Below are 16,547 nucleotides of genomic sequence, written 5' to 3'. Positions count from 1 at the left end.
ATGTTCCACATAATTAGAATAAGATATAAAGTATTCATACTGCATTAATAAATTAAAAATTGACTTAATTGGGATTATATGTCATGAATCTGCACAAAATAATTCATAATGTGGAAGTTGGGGTGATCGATACAGTTAGCAAATTTATTTACAAATAAAAAAATATAAAAATATAAAAGTGTGATGGAATAAGTATTCACCCCCACTACTGTGAAACCCATAAATGAGTTCTGGTGCAACCAGTTACAATCAGAAGTCACATAATTAGTTGAATGCAGTCAATCCTTGTGCAATTGAAGCGCCTGAGATATATTTTTATAACCAAAGCCTGATGCATACGTTTCCAGAACTTGTCTTGATTTGATAGCTCTTTGGTCTTCATGATGCTGTTTGTAAAATAATTTTTTGCTATACTATACTGTAGGTATGGTCAATATTTTCTCCAATTGTTTTACAGAAATCCAGATGTAGATTTTTACCTAATGAACAAGCCAAAGGTGACGGTGGCAAGGAAAAACTCCCTGAGACAACATGAGGGAGAAACCTTGAGAGGAACCAGACTCACAAGCGGGGATTAGAAGCAATTAATTTTTCATTTTGCTTCATTTTGTACAGAAAATATATTTTTTACTTCCCTGCTCCAGTGTTCCAAGCCCCACTCTTTGGCTGGAAAGCAGTTAGTATGACATAAAAGAACAAAATGCATTTAACCAGAAACATTTTCAGACCAACTTTGTAGTGTGATTTGTTGCTTGCATACTAGCAGGGAAAATACTCTTAAAAAAAAAAAAAAAAAAAGGGAAAATACTGACATTTCTTACTCTGGAACAATTTAGAAAGATTTAGTTCCCATTTTCATTTACGTTCAAAATTATATGACTTAAATTTCCATCAAATCACAGTACCAGCGTTCAGCTCCGCCCCCTGCACTCCCCCAGTTCAACCCCTGTCTACACCTCTATTTCAGGGAGGAATTAATTATAAGCATGCTTAGATGACAGGTATGTTTTATTGGCCTGGTGTATCCTGTTACACAGTGTACACATAGCAGAGTTGCATGATTTAGCAAACAGCAGAGTGCTGCTTTGGTTTTAGACTTTACATGCAGTACGAAGGGCTTTTTTATGGAAATAAAGCAAGTATATTGATTCTGAATGACCAGTTCAGTCTGAAATGTCACACAAAACCATGATCAGATTATACACTGCTTTGAAAGACAAAGGAATACATTTCACCAGAGTATTTTCTTAAGGCCTATCAGTGAAAACAACTGCAGCTGATGATAGAAAACCAGGATTTGTTTATTAATTTAATTACTTTTTTTTTTTAAATTGTTATGTCCATGTTCTCCATGGGACAATGAGACAGGAAATACAGGCAGGAACAGTGTGTTTACATATTATAATTAACTTTTTTAAATTGTTAAATAATAATAATAATGTAATGATTAACATTTTATGCATGGGATTAAGGTGACATCACCTGCGGATTGAATCACAATATGTTGACTGTATGATTTTTCATTCTAATGTCCAAAGACATGCTTAAATCCTTTATAATATTTATAATTTCAACATTCAGTGTAGGAAGATTAATGCTGACAGGAGTAACGACATACCTGATCTCAGGTACATATGTTGTCATGGACGCGATGATCTAATGACTCAAAATGAATTGTACAAGATACTATAGCACATAAAACCAACTTACAGTTCATGTTCTTTTCTAAGCATATACACATAGGAGAAAAATAACAGCTCATGAAAATAATTATTAAAGATGCCCAAGATGTCAGTCTGGTTTCTGAGCACAAGTGCTTGGACCCCATAATTGCTACTACTAATCACAATACAAATATATAGACTCACAAGCCATTTTAGAACAATTCAGAACATGGAACACTTTGATGTGTTGTGTATTTTGAGATGCTTTTCTGCTCACCACGGTTGTAAAGAGTGGTTATTTGAGTTACTGTAGCCTTCCTGTAAGTTCAGTTTGGCCATTCTACTCTGACCTCTCTCTCATCAACAAGGCGTTTCTGAAATATTCAGAAAAAGTCTGTCTGGCTCTAACAACCAAACCACCGTCAAAATCATATATTTTGAGAATAATTTCATGGTTTAGCAGGTTTACAGGCATTCCTATTAAAGCGGCTGGTGAGTGTATATCACCAATAGAAATATTTTTTAATGCAGACACTCTTAAAATATATCATGCCCATTATAATCAGAGGTTATAGTGATGTTCACTACAGCTGTTGAACAATTAAAAAAAGCTGAGTGCATGTTGTGATTAGTTTCTGCCTGTAGGGAGAGCTCTAAGTCTGGGTGATGGTGTGTTATCTTCGCTGGATGCGAAAAATAAACTGAAAAGGGAGTCTAAACAGAAGGAAAGGTGTCTCAGAAATCATTTTGATTTGAATGATTATTTTTCCCCATCATCTGAGTGAGTAATACGTTTGTATGGTTAAAAACAGTAAAAATCAAATATAGCAGGACATGGGTTTTATTGATAGACCGAATATGGGAGGATGACCTTTTTAAGAGATAATTTGCTTGCATTTATTTTAAATATTTTTTTAGGGATGTCATTGTTTGCCCCACAAATGAGTTCTCATAGTTCTTAAATGTTTGCATTACACAAAATTCATAATTAATGTTGATTTATATAATTTTCCTGTAAGTATATGAAGAAATAAGGAGGAATTAAGTTTTAAAATGCAGAATTGACATTAATTCTGCATTACACTTCTGAAAATGGATAGATTAAAAAATAAGGTGTCTTAGAAATTATTATTATTATTATTATTATTATTATTGTTGTTGTTGTTGTTGTTGTTGGAATTCTCAAAATAATCACAAAAAATCTTAAGAAAAGGAACAATTAAGACATTTGAATCCATGCATACATGTATCATGTATCCATAAAAAATGGATAGCACCACGAAATATTATAACCATTCCAAAAATATATTTTTCTCTCATTCTGGCACTGTAAATGCTAGTTATCTGTTGGAGGCGTGCCTTGGCCTTTAAATGTCATTGATTTTCTTGCCCTTAACAAGCCCTCACTCCAGTCGGTATGAACTCATGAGTCACAAGCCACAGCAGGGAGACTAATTAACTAAACTTTAAGCCTTGGGTAGAAATGATTGCGTCTCTTAGGTTGCTATCTGAGTCTGTATAAACTTTACACAACAGTATCAAGTGCACAAAGAAACAGTTCTTGTGAACATATGGATAATAAATTCAAATTTAATTCAGAAAAAAGAGGATGGGACTCGTCAAAACCATAACGAAAGGGGAAAAAAGTGTCCACATTTAAATGTACTAAGTGTTTACATATAATAAGTAAATGATTTTAACTCAATTTATTTAAGGTATTTATCTAAAATGCAAAATTGTCATTAAGGATAATGTTCTGCATCACAATTTTAGCATCAAGATACCAACATGGATTAAACCTTAACCTGGAATTAAATCAACATTTATCTATAAACCCTGTGGCACCAAACTTTAAAAATAATCAATATAATCAAAATAATATTTACTTTGCAGGAAATATTAGTGGATTTCTGGCAACAAACATTTTTTTTGTGTGATTTTTCTTCTCAGAAGTGAAGATAAAAGTGTTGATTTGAATGATCTTAGGAATAAATTGTTGCTGTTTACTAGAAAAAAAAATCCTAGGTTAGTTTTGTAATCAGAAGTTGATGTTTTAATCGCTGATTTGTTTAAAATGAATTGGTGAAAATAAGGGTGGAAAATACTTTACTTGAGCATTATTAAAATTATATACTTACTTGCTCTTACTTAATTACATTTCCAAGGGGAAAAAAATTACTTTTTACTTCTTAAATTTTTATTTCGTCTTTCAAAGTGCTTGTTATAAATCATGAAAATCTCTTCTTCCCTCATCCAGCCAATGACTGCACGCTATACATCAGTCAAATGGGCTCAGTTTAGCATCCAATCATTTCAGTTTACTATCCGATCAAGTTCATCAAAGAAAAAAAAATGATCAAGAATCATTCCAACTCGGTCATCTGCCGTGACCTTCTCAAACTACACAATGTAGTTAGTGCTATAGCTAACCATCTAAAGATGGTTACTTGGAACTTGAGGATGAATGCCCCTGGCCCTACCTCAGTAAAATGTTTCAGTATACTTAATGAAAAAACACTTTTGCTAATTTGTGTACATTAACTGGCTAAATTTAACTGACTTTGCCTGTTCTCTACGATAATACCAGGTTAGACTAGCATCATATCCACTAGCTAACATAACTGGCTAGGCAGCAAGTCAAATTCTAGCTAGACATTGGTTATTTAAGGGGCATTTTACTTCTGATTAATTAGCATTAGTCATGCTTATGATCAGCAGACTTCAACGATGTTGAGAGATTGAATGATGTTTTCAGGCAAAACAGCATAGTTGCTTTAAAAAAAATCATCTTCTTTCAGTTTTAGATAAGTAATAAAAGTTACTTTTTTGCATCAAAACATAGCATTAACCTAATTTCATCAGTAAAACATTTACTGTTTACTTTTTAATACTTGACTACATTTTTAGTTCATTTTAATACAGTTTTGTCTGGATACGTCCACTTTTAACTAAGCTTTTAAGACATGAACTGCACTTTCACTTAAGTAGAATTTCTCTGTATTTTTTCCACACACGGTGGTGTAATACACCTCGAATTAAATCTAAAAGAAAACTTGGAAGAATAAATCCTTCTAAATGTTATTTAAACTAAATCTTTTTGGTGCAGCCCAAGAATATCAGTGGCATAGTTTGAAGAATATTCTCTACCTCAACTCTGCCAGACTGACCATGCACAAGTTAAAAATATTGTTGATCACATATTTATGGAGGAATTTATTCATCCAGGTCATTGAATTGTTTAGTAGTAGGCAGGGAGGCTGCTGTCATGATGAAGATGCTTCACCACTCACCCGAGAGGCTTCATCAGTTCTGAGCTGAATTCTGATGAACTGATGAAGTGTCTTGGATAAATCATTTCGGGATTAAATCACAGGTCTATTCGTCTCAGCTTAAAACTATTACTACTACTATTACTGCTACTTCTACTATTATTATTATTACTGCTTCTGCTACTACTACTACTATTATTACTGCTACTACTACTATTTCTACTTCTACTACTATTACTATTACTACTGCTACTTCTACTACTATTACTATTACTACTACTACTACTATTGCTACTTCTACTACTATTATTACTACTCCTACTGCTACTTCTACTTCTACTACTACTAGTACTACTATTATTACTGCTACTACCACTATTTCTACTTCTACTACTATTATTAGTACTACTACTACTGCTACTTCTACTTCTACTACTACTAGTACTACTACTATTGCTACTACTACTACTACTAATTTTACTACTCCTACTGCTACTTCTACGTCTACTACTACTGCTACTTCTTCTTCTACTGCTACTAGTACTACTATTATTACTGCTACTACCACTATTTCTACTTCTACTACTATTACTATTACTACTACTGCTGCTACTACTACTACTATTATTACTACTACTACTGCTACTTCTACTGCTATTATTATTACTACTACTATTATTACTACTATTACTGCTACTACTTCTACTCTTACTACTACTGATCCAGTATTTTACTGCATTTTCATTGCAACACTGGAGTACTTGTGTCCCATTACTGAGCAAGCACTCCTCGCCCAAGTTTTCCTCAACGAGCACTCTAATGAGTCTTTGATGCTCGAACACCACTCGCCTCTGCCGGAGGAAAGATAGGTGCTTGATGCAGTAACCATGGCGATCACTCAATCCCTCACTCTCAGTGCACTCGGGAAATCAGATATTAAAATGGCCTTAAGCAAAGAAGAAGCAAAGCAAAAAATGAGTGTGTGAAATTAAATAAATATATAAACAACATGTATGATAAATAATTACCCCCGCCTCGTTTTAACCCTGCTACAGATCACATTTCTGTTACACAGCTACACTTTTACAAAGATTAGTTCATTATTTCATATATTTTATTCAACTTTGAGGCTTAATAACTTTGTGTTTGAGGGAATCGCTCAGAAGAATGAAATGAAATTACATAATACAATATTTTATAAATCTAATTATCATAAATCTAATAAATCTTTTATAAATCTTCTTCTAAAGTCACTGCTTGTGAGGGAAAGTCCTTTCTATTACATTCCCAAAGTGGTTTAAACATAATCTATATGCCACTGGCAATTATTGTGATTCATCGCAAAAGAATTTATCAAATTTATAATAAAAAATTACCTCAGGTTAGCCTGTCCTGCTAATGCTAGCAAAAATGGCCATCTCGTGCTATTATGCTAATTTTAAATAAGCACATAAATGTTAAATCTATTTGCTTTTTTTTTGTGAGGATCTTTTTTTGTTGTCATTAACAATTCAGTAATACATTTTGAAATAAAATAAAACAAAAATGAATTATGTAAACAATTTACCTCAGGTTAGCCTGTTAATGCTAGCTACTTAGCTAAAGCTGTCACCAGCATTCTAGTCTAATACAGATTTAATGTTTGTCTAAATGTTAAAAAAAAAAAGAATTGTGTGTTACTTCAGATAGTTGAAGAAATTTAGCCACTTGAATGTGAATCTATTTTATATTTACTCTTGGTGCCATTTTGTGTCATGGGGTCGGGCCGCAAAATGCCTCATGTCTCATGCGATTACGTTTATGTTAAATACCCACATAAATGTTGAATATATTTGGTTTTTTGTTAGGGAAATTTTATTTAGTTGCCATTAACGATTACGTAATACATTTTGAAATAAAATATCATTAAAAAATCTCAGGTCAGCTTCATCTGCTAATGCTAGCTATTTAGCGAAATCTGTGTATCTTGATAGCCAACACTTAACCTGTTTTTAACAACATCCTGAGCTAATATTTAGTGTTTGTTCTCATATAGTTTATGACATTTGAGTGATTTAGATACATGAATGTGAAGTTATTTTATTTTATTACTCTTGTGGTCATTTTGTCTCATGCGGAAAAGAAGTGCAAAATGCCTCTTTCATGCAATTATGTTTGTTAAACTTTTACTAGTCATTAGGAATTAAGTAATATACAGTATTTTAAACACATTCAGCCATTTTATTTGTAAAATAAAAATAAAATTTCTTTCCCCAACAAATATAAATTAACTTGTGTTTCCCTTTATTTTTCCAACTAATCTTTCCTTCTGTTTTTTGTTTTTTTGTACAGTGATCTTCAGTGTTAGAAAGGCACTATTATGGGAAACTAATGAACGACAGGACCCATTGATGTGGCCCATTGCCAAGGGGAGATGTGATGTGTGATGTGGCCCATTGCCAAGGGGAGTTACAAAGTGTTTTATTCCTCTTAGATCACAGCATTTTGCCCATGATTACATTATTTTATTAATTAAAGAATGACACATCATACTTTTTATTTGTTAATAGATACATTTAACATTGTGTAACATCTGCACAACAGGCTCAACAAACTAGTTCCTGTTCTCCCTAACGTTATAGCAGCTATAAACTCACTTTTTTCTCTCTCTCGAAGTTAATTAGAACAAAAATGCAGCTTGTCATGTTACTGAAAAACCACAAAAGATGTTTTGTCTTCAGGTTTTTTTCCTGAAAAATTCCCAGTGTCAGAAAACTTACAGACTGTTACAAAGCGCTGAAACTAGAGACTCCTTTCAAAAATGTTAATCTCCTTACAGAAAAATTTCATATTAACACAAATTATATATACAATTATACCTTTTTATTTGTTAAATTAAAACACATTTTTTATTTGTTTATTATTGGCCTTTGATTATGTGTAGCTTCCACCATTGTAATCCTTCTGTAAGTTGTTAAAGTGGAAATATAGAACAAGCACATTAATATAAACCTGTGATATGCCTCACAGCTGGCACTACTGTCACAGCTGCTGTTATAGAAAATTAATCAACACCTTCTGATCAATCAGCTGCTTATCAAATGCATGAGTCATGTAAGGAAACTAAGAAAACAAAAATAGCCAATTCTCTGGTCATTTTTTTGACACCACTTTTCTCCTAATACACCTAGAAAAAGGCTACTAGCATGTCCATAATACACGTAAAGAAAATTAATCAAGTCTCTAAAACACATGAAGCATATATTACACTGTCAGACAAGACAAGAAATTTGTTTAAATTATTTATTGATATAAATATATTCAATTGTATGTACACTATTTCAACATGAATATGCATTATGTACAGATTCACTATACAGTTGTTGCTTTTACAGTGTGCGGAGAAATGCCTAAAGTCATAGCCATGTTTGTAAGGTACAATCTAAAGGGGACTTCTGTAGGACTGAGGCACAACTAAGAAATTGATATGATGCGTGGACATGATGAGAAGACTGCAATACTGGTTCCAGTAAAGACTCGAAGGCTAACACTGTTCAGCTGTTTATTGTGAAGTGGACTGCTGTACGTTTTTGAGCTAGAAATGTTGCGTTTGAGCCGTATATATGTATTAGAGATCTGTTAGGCCTGGAAAAGTTGTTCTATTAAAATATTAATCTGTTTTTTGTGATCCTGGGTGTCCAAGGGGACAAAAGCTAGAGCAGGGGTGTCAAAGACACGATCCTATACGGGTGTCAGCCAGTAACTCTTTAAGAGTGTGTAGTGACTTCTCCTTTAAAAAAATCCTTACTGCATTGTCATGAGCAATGTACAAATTTATAGCGACATACAACTCTAACCATCTATTAATGAATAAAGTTTAGTTAGCAGCTAAACACAGGTGTCCATTTTTTTAAAAAAAAAATAATTGCGTTAAAAAATTCTAAACATTGATAAAAATGATTCTGTGGTTCAGGTAGCCACATGTAATGCCATGATATATTTTTATGAACAAATGTTTTTCTTAGCCTGGAAATCCTTAAACCTGATGAGAATACTTTTTCTTCACATTTTAAAAGCTTTTCTGTCAACTGGTATGAATAAATTGACCATCATTGTAATAAATAAACAGACAGATAGACAGATAGATAGATAGATAGATAGATAGATAGATAGATAGATAGATAGATAAACTCACGCCTTGAGTTCTGGGGATGTCATTTAAACAGGAACTGCTTTAAAATACCCTTAGGGTGTAAGGGGTTAATAAAAATTGTCTTGTAATTGATTTTAAAGATTCGAACAAAGAGCTAGTCTCTTTTTTGGATGCAAAATAGAGCAATAAACTCAGGGTCATAAACTCAGCTACTGAAAAAATGTGTTAATGGTATGTAATTCTTTATTAGCAAAAAAAAAAAAAAAAAAACCTGACATTTATTACTGATTAAGTCCAATTCAGTTCCAGGTTTTAACATTCACTTATGCAAGACGCTGTATAGTAAAACCATAATTTGGACCATAAAGGTTGTTGTCTTGGTAATGAATTGCAGTGTGTTCATGTGTTTTGTAGGTTATATACTACATGTTCAGTGTGTTTGTGCATTTAGATTGTAGCTTTCAGATAAATGAAGATAAATGGACATGTTTAAGGGGCGTTCCTGATGTGTTATCGGTCCCTAATCTGAATTTTTTGGTCCAGCTCACCTTAAATGAGGTTGACACCCCTGGGCTACAAAAAACTGAAATTTTTAATCTACAGACCCTACAGAGAGAGTCAATGAAAGGCTATTTGACTCTACTAGAGTCCATATATATATATATATGGATTTAACGGCACTGATCCGGTTCAGGTTAAACTAACAGGATTAGGCTGCAATCAGATTTCTAATCGATGTACCGACAGCTGAAACTATTAGAACCAGTTTCTTTAGTATCCCTTAAGGAAGAAAACATTCTTTCTCAATTTTGCTGTACATGATATTTCTGCAAAGATCCACAAGAGCCCTGATAAGCCGCCTGGTCCTTTTGTAAACACTGAGCCTGGCCTGATTTGATGCTATTTCACTCACAAAAATGACTAAATCTGCCACATCATCTCAGTTTGTCTTTTGCTTGCAAATCCTCCTCTCTAACATACACTGCAAAAAAAAAATAAATAGATAAAAAACTAGCTGTAAATTGTAGAATAATTTAGTGGCAGCAGAGTTGCCAGTGAAGGACTGTAACATTTACAGTGAACAATTGCAAAACACAACAGTGAGGTACTGTGATATCTTACATAGTATAAGATAACACATAATCCAGTACATATGCTCATTTGGCTGATTTTCGAAAACAAAGCAAGCAACGTACGACTGATGCAGGATTCAACCGAGCTGAAGATTAAGAGTCTTACTTAAGGACTCAACTCTAGCAGTTTGACAGTACTGGGATTTAAACACATGACCTTCTGATCTGTAACTTAAAGCCTTAACCACTGAACCACCAAAATAGCTCAATGATCTGTAATCGATTCAACCACTTCTACCACTGAATTAATGCGCACTAAAAAATGCACTGAATCAATGTAAGCCATCTGAGCTCAGTGCATAAGGCTTTTGAGTTACAGATTAGAAAGTTGTATGTTCAAATCCCGTCCTGTGTCAGTTGCACATTCAGCCAAAGCATCAGCTAAATGAGCAAATGTACTGGACTATATGTTATTTTATCCTATGTAAGACGTTGCAGTGCTTTACTGTAAATATGTTTTACAGTTGTTTACTGTAGATTTTACAGTGCTTTACCGCCAACCGTGCTGCCAATAATTTACTGGAAAATTTACAGCCAGGTTTTTTTGTTTACAGTGTAATAATACTGAGTTAGAAATGTGGCCCATGGATTCATTATATTCACAAAACAGCCTCTGATTCATGAAACACTGCTACTGAATGTGCTTTTCAGTTTTTCAGGTCCAAGCCACACTCACTCACACACACACACACATACACACATACCCTGCCAGGTGAATATGCAGGCTAGAATAAATCCTGCAGGTCATCTTTTTTTTTTTTTTTTTAGTGTGCACACAACTCTAATAAGATCCTACTTCAAAGATTGACGACCAGATATCCCAGAATTCCTGCAATGAGTAAAACCACAGTGAAAATGATGCCCGCGAAGATCCTCATGACACCAGCTTCACCTTCGCCCCCATCTTTGGGTTCCTCTTCGCAGATGGAGATGACACCGACGGATGAGTTTCCCACGCTGACTGTGGATTTGAGTTCAGCTCCCGCTTCCTGCTTGGCCTCCACCGCCCACGGCGCCACCTGCACCTTCATCTCCATCTCCTCCATCATCTGGTCGAGCTGAGCGATCTCGGCCTCCAGGTCTTTCAGATCGGCTGTGTCGATGCCCGCGTCCGATTCGTATTTCATGTTCTGCATGCTCATGGCCCGAGCCGCCACCGTGCTCGTGCTCCCGGTCATGCCGGTCTGGATGAAGTGGCGCGTGGGCACCTTGAGCGGGAAATCCTGCCCGATCTCCAGCGACCTCCTCATGTCCACCTCCAGGATCTCCATGCTGCTGGTGAAGAGCACCCACAGGCGCTCGTACTCGGCGCGGTCGTCGTTGCTGATGCTCTTGTCTTTGAGCAGCGCGGTCAGTCTGGTCCGGTTGGCCGCCGCCAGCTCCTGCGCTTTCCGCCGCGTCTTCTTCAGCTCTTCCCGCAGGTTCTGCGAGTCCGACGTGCTCCCTAAAGCGGACACCAGGTGCCTGTAGCAGGCGGTCACCTTGTTTAAAGCGTCCAGCATGGTTTTGCACTCGTCTTTGCCCATATTTGTGGAGAAAAATGGATGAAAAGTTCTCCTGGAGGGATGTGTCGGGTGGAAACCTGCGCCTCGCTCGTCCTCAGTTTCCACGGCAGCGCCACAGCCACGCAGATCCACTCAGCGCTCTGGTCTCGCTCAGCTCCTCTCCAGCCATGTTTCCCCGCATGCTCCCGACGAGACAGCGCACAGGCTTAGCAGTAACCGGATCTGCAAACAGCTTTACTTTTGCCCTCGGAGATTAAAGTCGGCGTCAGTGGCCTACACTACACTACACACTAAACTACACACTAAACACTACACACTACACTACACACTACACTACACACTACACTACACTACGGTGCGCCGCGGCGTTTACGCGTTACACCTTAATGCCCAACACGACAAAGTTCAATGTTTTTCACCGTCATGAATATATCCTACACAATCCCTGGCTCATAATCCTTAAAAAAAACACGCAACGTGTCCTCATCTGCTCACAAAAACATCTTACATGCTAATAAAATCCTTCTGATGGACAAAAATCTACAGGAGACCATCCGCGTATGCGCAATAAACCGCCTTGCGCTTACTCTTGGGTCCGAAAATCGTTTAAATGCTCATTTATTGTCTTTTCCCCTTAGTGTTCTGGGTTATTTAGTGTTTTTTTTTTTCAGCAGAAAGATGTTCACTTCAGAGCCGCTGCCCATTAAATACCGCTAGAAGCTCACGTGGACGCGCATCACTGACACAACCAGTCAATCTCGCGTTCACGAGGCTCCCGGAAAAATAACCCCGAAATACTAAAAGCTGATTGGTTGGCCGACACTATTGTGTTTATACACGCATGGTGATTGGCTCATGTGCATGTCAGTCAAAAGCGTAAACTCGACAGCTGTTGGATTGTGCGCATGTTTCAGAGATACAGAGTGTGTTTATTCTGAGCAGCACCATGTTCATATGGAGTGTGTGCATGAAGCCAATATCAGAAAAAAAGGTAGAATAAAGTCATAAATTGGGCCACATAGCCTAGGTTTAGAGTGCACTGCCTTCAATTTCTATTAATCACTGCAAATAATTTCATTCAGTATTCAGCATCATTCATTGCTCAGCCTTTAAAAGGTCTGAAAAGCTCTTGGCATTCCTCTTTTTTTTAGAGAAAACTGTTTATCAAGTGTTCTGAAATGCTCGTTTTTACTTTTCAGTGATTATGCTAACATCCATAGCAAAGGAGTAAACATTCATTATTAAAGTTTTATGATCAGTGTATGTATGGCCTCTATGCAAAAAGAAAAAAAAAGGTTAAAATTGCAGTTATTGTGTTTTTCCCTTTAGGAGAACCCTTAAAGCTTCTGTGTTGAACCCTAGAACAGAGAGGGATCCAAGTAGCACCGCATTAGAAAGCTAAAAAAAAAATCCTTACTTTCCAGAAACCACCTTTTTTTTTTTGTAAAAGTAATTAAATGCTGAGATTTGCAAATGATCATTTTTATGGAAAATAAAAACAATCATTGTAGCTGCTAGTACATTTTATCCATTGTAACATTAAGTGTAAGTATGGATAAACAGTATAATGTGTCGTGTATTAAAAATAAAAAATTGAAATGGTTGGAAAACTGGTGTGGTGAAGAGAAATAATAAAACACTTTGGCACATTCTGTTTTGTGAAAATAATCAACGTCGGGGTGGAAACACTCATGTCAGGCCGCATCACACCATCCTGTCGTTGATTAGTTTCCTAAAACAGCGCGTCCCTTCATGTTTTATTCCTTACTTAATCAAGTTGTAGCAGATTTGATAAAGAGTATCTCAGTGTTTTTTTTTGCATGGATTTAACTTATTTCAATTATTATTACTGAAATATACTTATTACAAATGATTAAACCATTAACAATAAGCTGTGTAGAATAGTAAATGGTTTAAAATGGCTGTAATGCATAAGAAACTACTGAAAATTTGCATAAGAACATCTCTACACCTTTTTCTTCATCACAAACTGACAGAATTTATGAATGTAAAAAATTTGCAAATAATTTGTAAACGCTCCTACAATTCCAGATAAGCCAAGCTAATAATATTAGCATATTTCTGGCACTTTGTGAGCAAACCTAATCTTTTCAGGTATAGGCGATATGATATTTTTGCCCTATTGTGTATGTATAAAAGGCCTGTGATTTTTACATGATTTGACTGAAAAACTGATGTGAATACTCTTAAACTAAAGCTAACACTGGCAAACTGAACTTCAATTGTGATTGTTTATGTGTCTAAGTACGGAGGCAAGACTAAAGAAATTGTCACTGTTCAAGTATTTACATATTTTATCTAACCATACTATAAATATTAATGGAATTAACCCTTTCTTATTTTTGATCATATATGAATTAGGTACTAGAACATCTTAGACTGATTATCAATGTAAATCGAGATCATCTTGTTTTCATATGTTTTTTTTTACTGGAAACGAAATATAATTACAAGATATTTAATGAATAATTTAATTCCTCAAGGCTCATTTCTCTAAAAGTCTTAATTAATTATAGTACACAACTTCTTCTCATAGAATTCTCATCTTTACATAGCATCAGGTGAACGCTCTCTGTCTCACTAATCAGTGTTTTTAATCTCTCCGTGTTTTCACAGACATGTTAGTGTTGTTAAGTTTTATTACTAGGAACCCGTACCACCTTCCCTAATGAGCTCGGGGTGGCACAGTTCTCTGGTAACAATTAAAGTCATGATGACTAAGAGCCAGCATCTGCTGGGACGCCCTGAAGGTTTACTCTGCACAGGGGAAAGAGCTCCACATTAACCTGCTGCGCTCATGCAGAACAGGATGCCATCCCAACTATCGCCCCATGGGGAGAAAAACAGCATGTCCCTGCAGGCCTCTGCCTGAGCCAGCTTCCTAAAGCACATTTGCCAGCTGTGCCACCCCACCAGCACGGCCTTCCCAAATCTGAAAGGATTAAGATGACTATAGAGGAAGATTACGTTTAGTGCTGATTAACCTCTTAAAGTCATTGCTTTGTGTTCGCAGTAGTCAGTAACCTATAGGAATTATTCACTAACTACAGGAAAGGTGAGTAGTGTCCAAGAGGAATGAATGCCAGGAATGACTCTGAGGAATGACTCACACAGCAGTCTCTAGAGTTGATACAGAATGGTACGAAAAACAAAAAACACTGAGTGAGCGACAGTTCTGTGGGTGGAAACGCCTTGTTAATAAGAGAGGTAGAAGAAAATGGCAAGATTGGTTAATAGCTCCCAGGAAGGATACAGTAACTCATATGATCACACTTTACAACCGCGGTGAGCAGAAAAGCATCTCAGCTTGCACAAAGTTGAAGATTAGTCTTTTTCCAACTGTCTTCAACTGTCCAGTTTGGGTGAGTCTGTGACCATGATACCTCTAGCAAGTTCAAAACTAAGAAAAAAATAATTAGCTAAAATGTACATTTATGAAATACACCACAGCGAAAAAATAATTCAAATATACAAAATTCATATTCAAATAATTTTGTCAGCTTTCAATCTCCATACATGTTACACTAATATTAAGATCATGCACAAGTTTCCTTTTATCTTACTTAATCAATTTTATATTTGTATGCTCATACTGTGGTAATTATTGGCACCTGTCATGAAAATGAGCACAGCTGAACTGTTCTGCTGCTGGGCCTCTTGTGAAGATTGAGGTATTCTTGAATTCTGCTGAGTACCAGGATATTTCACCCCTAAATCTGCTTGTCTCTGCCAGGAGGTTAAGCCTTAGCCATAAATGAAACTTTTTACAAGATAATGACCAAAAACCTACATCCAAATCCCCACTGAAATGACTGCTGGAGACAAAATGAATATTTTTCAATGACCATCTCAGTTTTAGGTTTTGTAATCTTTTGAAATTTGTGGTCTGAACTGATCACATATAGCAGTAAATGAAGGATATATATCAAGTATATGAAGGCTCTTAATAAGTTCTGCATTGAGGAGCGTCTCCAATCTTTTACAGAAACATCTTTTTATTTATTTGCTCATTTTAATTTTATATATTAATCTTTGTTAATTTCCATAAAGGGTGTCAAAAATTCTGCTGTCCTGAACTGGTACTGTAACTCAGGACAGTTGTTTTTTTTTTTTGTTTTTTTTGCTCTACAAATCTTAGCGGTTGTCACATACTGCAGATTTCTGTATTGCACCACTGCAACAGGACAAAAAAATAGTTTATGTATGGATACATGCTTAATACTACTAAACTAAATTATTTCATAAAAATTACATTTAAAAAAACTGTAATGAGATTACATAAAAACTTCTATGACTACTAAATTATAACAAATTATAATAATTAAAATGTTTTTATTTTGAATGTACATATTATGTTCTGCACATTACACTGCTAATCTGTTCTGAGTAAATGTAAAATATTTTTACATTTACTCAGAACAGATAATAATAATAATCTTTGTTTTAAATATAAATTAAAAAGTCAAAAGTGTTTATGATAAAGCCCATTAATGATGCAATTACTAATGACCTACCTGTAAATATGTGCATGGGAGATAATTAAATATTTTTTGATTTCAGGGTTTAACAACAATACTCATAAGTTATTTTTAATTTTGTAAGATGATTCCTGTCATGTTTGATTCATTCAGGACGAAAGCCTCAGATCTAGCTCGCTGCTTGACCCCTAGGAAGCGGGAGGATCTCACTGCCTGGCTCCTTGGGAAGCGTAAACATTTATTCATGCTGCCATATTAATGAACGGTTCAGATGTTTGCTCTGGCATCTGTACACAAACCTCGTCATCTAAATGTGAAATGGAAATCACATGCATCGAGCTAATG

General features: G+C 35.5%; 1 protein-coding gene across 1 annotated transcript; it reads right to left on the bottom strand.

The window, feature by feature from the left end:
- Positions 1-8,828: 8,828 nt before the first annotated feature.
- Positions 8,829-12,441, bottom strand: si:ch73-167i17.6 (regulator of G-protein signaling 9-binding protein). The gene has a single exon (XM_026914289.3). It carries the CDS (start codon positions 11,722-11,724, stop codon positions 10,996-10,998), a length of 729 nt encoding a protein of 242 aa, XP_026770090.1. The 5' UTR covers positions 11,725-12,441; the 3' UTR covers positions 8,829-10,995.
- Positions 12,442-16,547: the final 4,106 nt, after the last annotated feature.

This window comes from Pangasianodon hypophthalmus, chromosome 6, assembly GCF_027358585.1.
Source record: "Pangasianodon hypophthalmus isolate fPanHyp1 chromosome 6, fPanHyp1.pri, whole genome shotgun sequence".
In the NCBI taxonomy this organism is placed as follows: Eukaryota; Metazoa; Chordata; class Actinopteri; order Siluriformes; family Pangasiidae; genus Pangasianodon; species Pangasianodon hypophthalmus.
This window is presented reverse-complemented; position numbering and strand designations above follow the sequence as displayed.

What these genes read in the sequence shown, in the direction of transcription:
- si:ch73-167i17.6 (XM_026914289.3), bottom strand. Translation starts at nt 11,724, where the DNA reads ATGGGCAAAGACGAGTGCAAAACCATGCTGGACGCTTTAAACAAGGTG.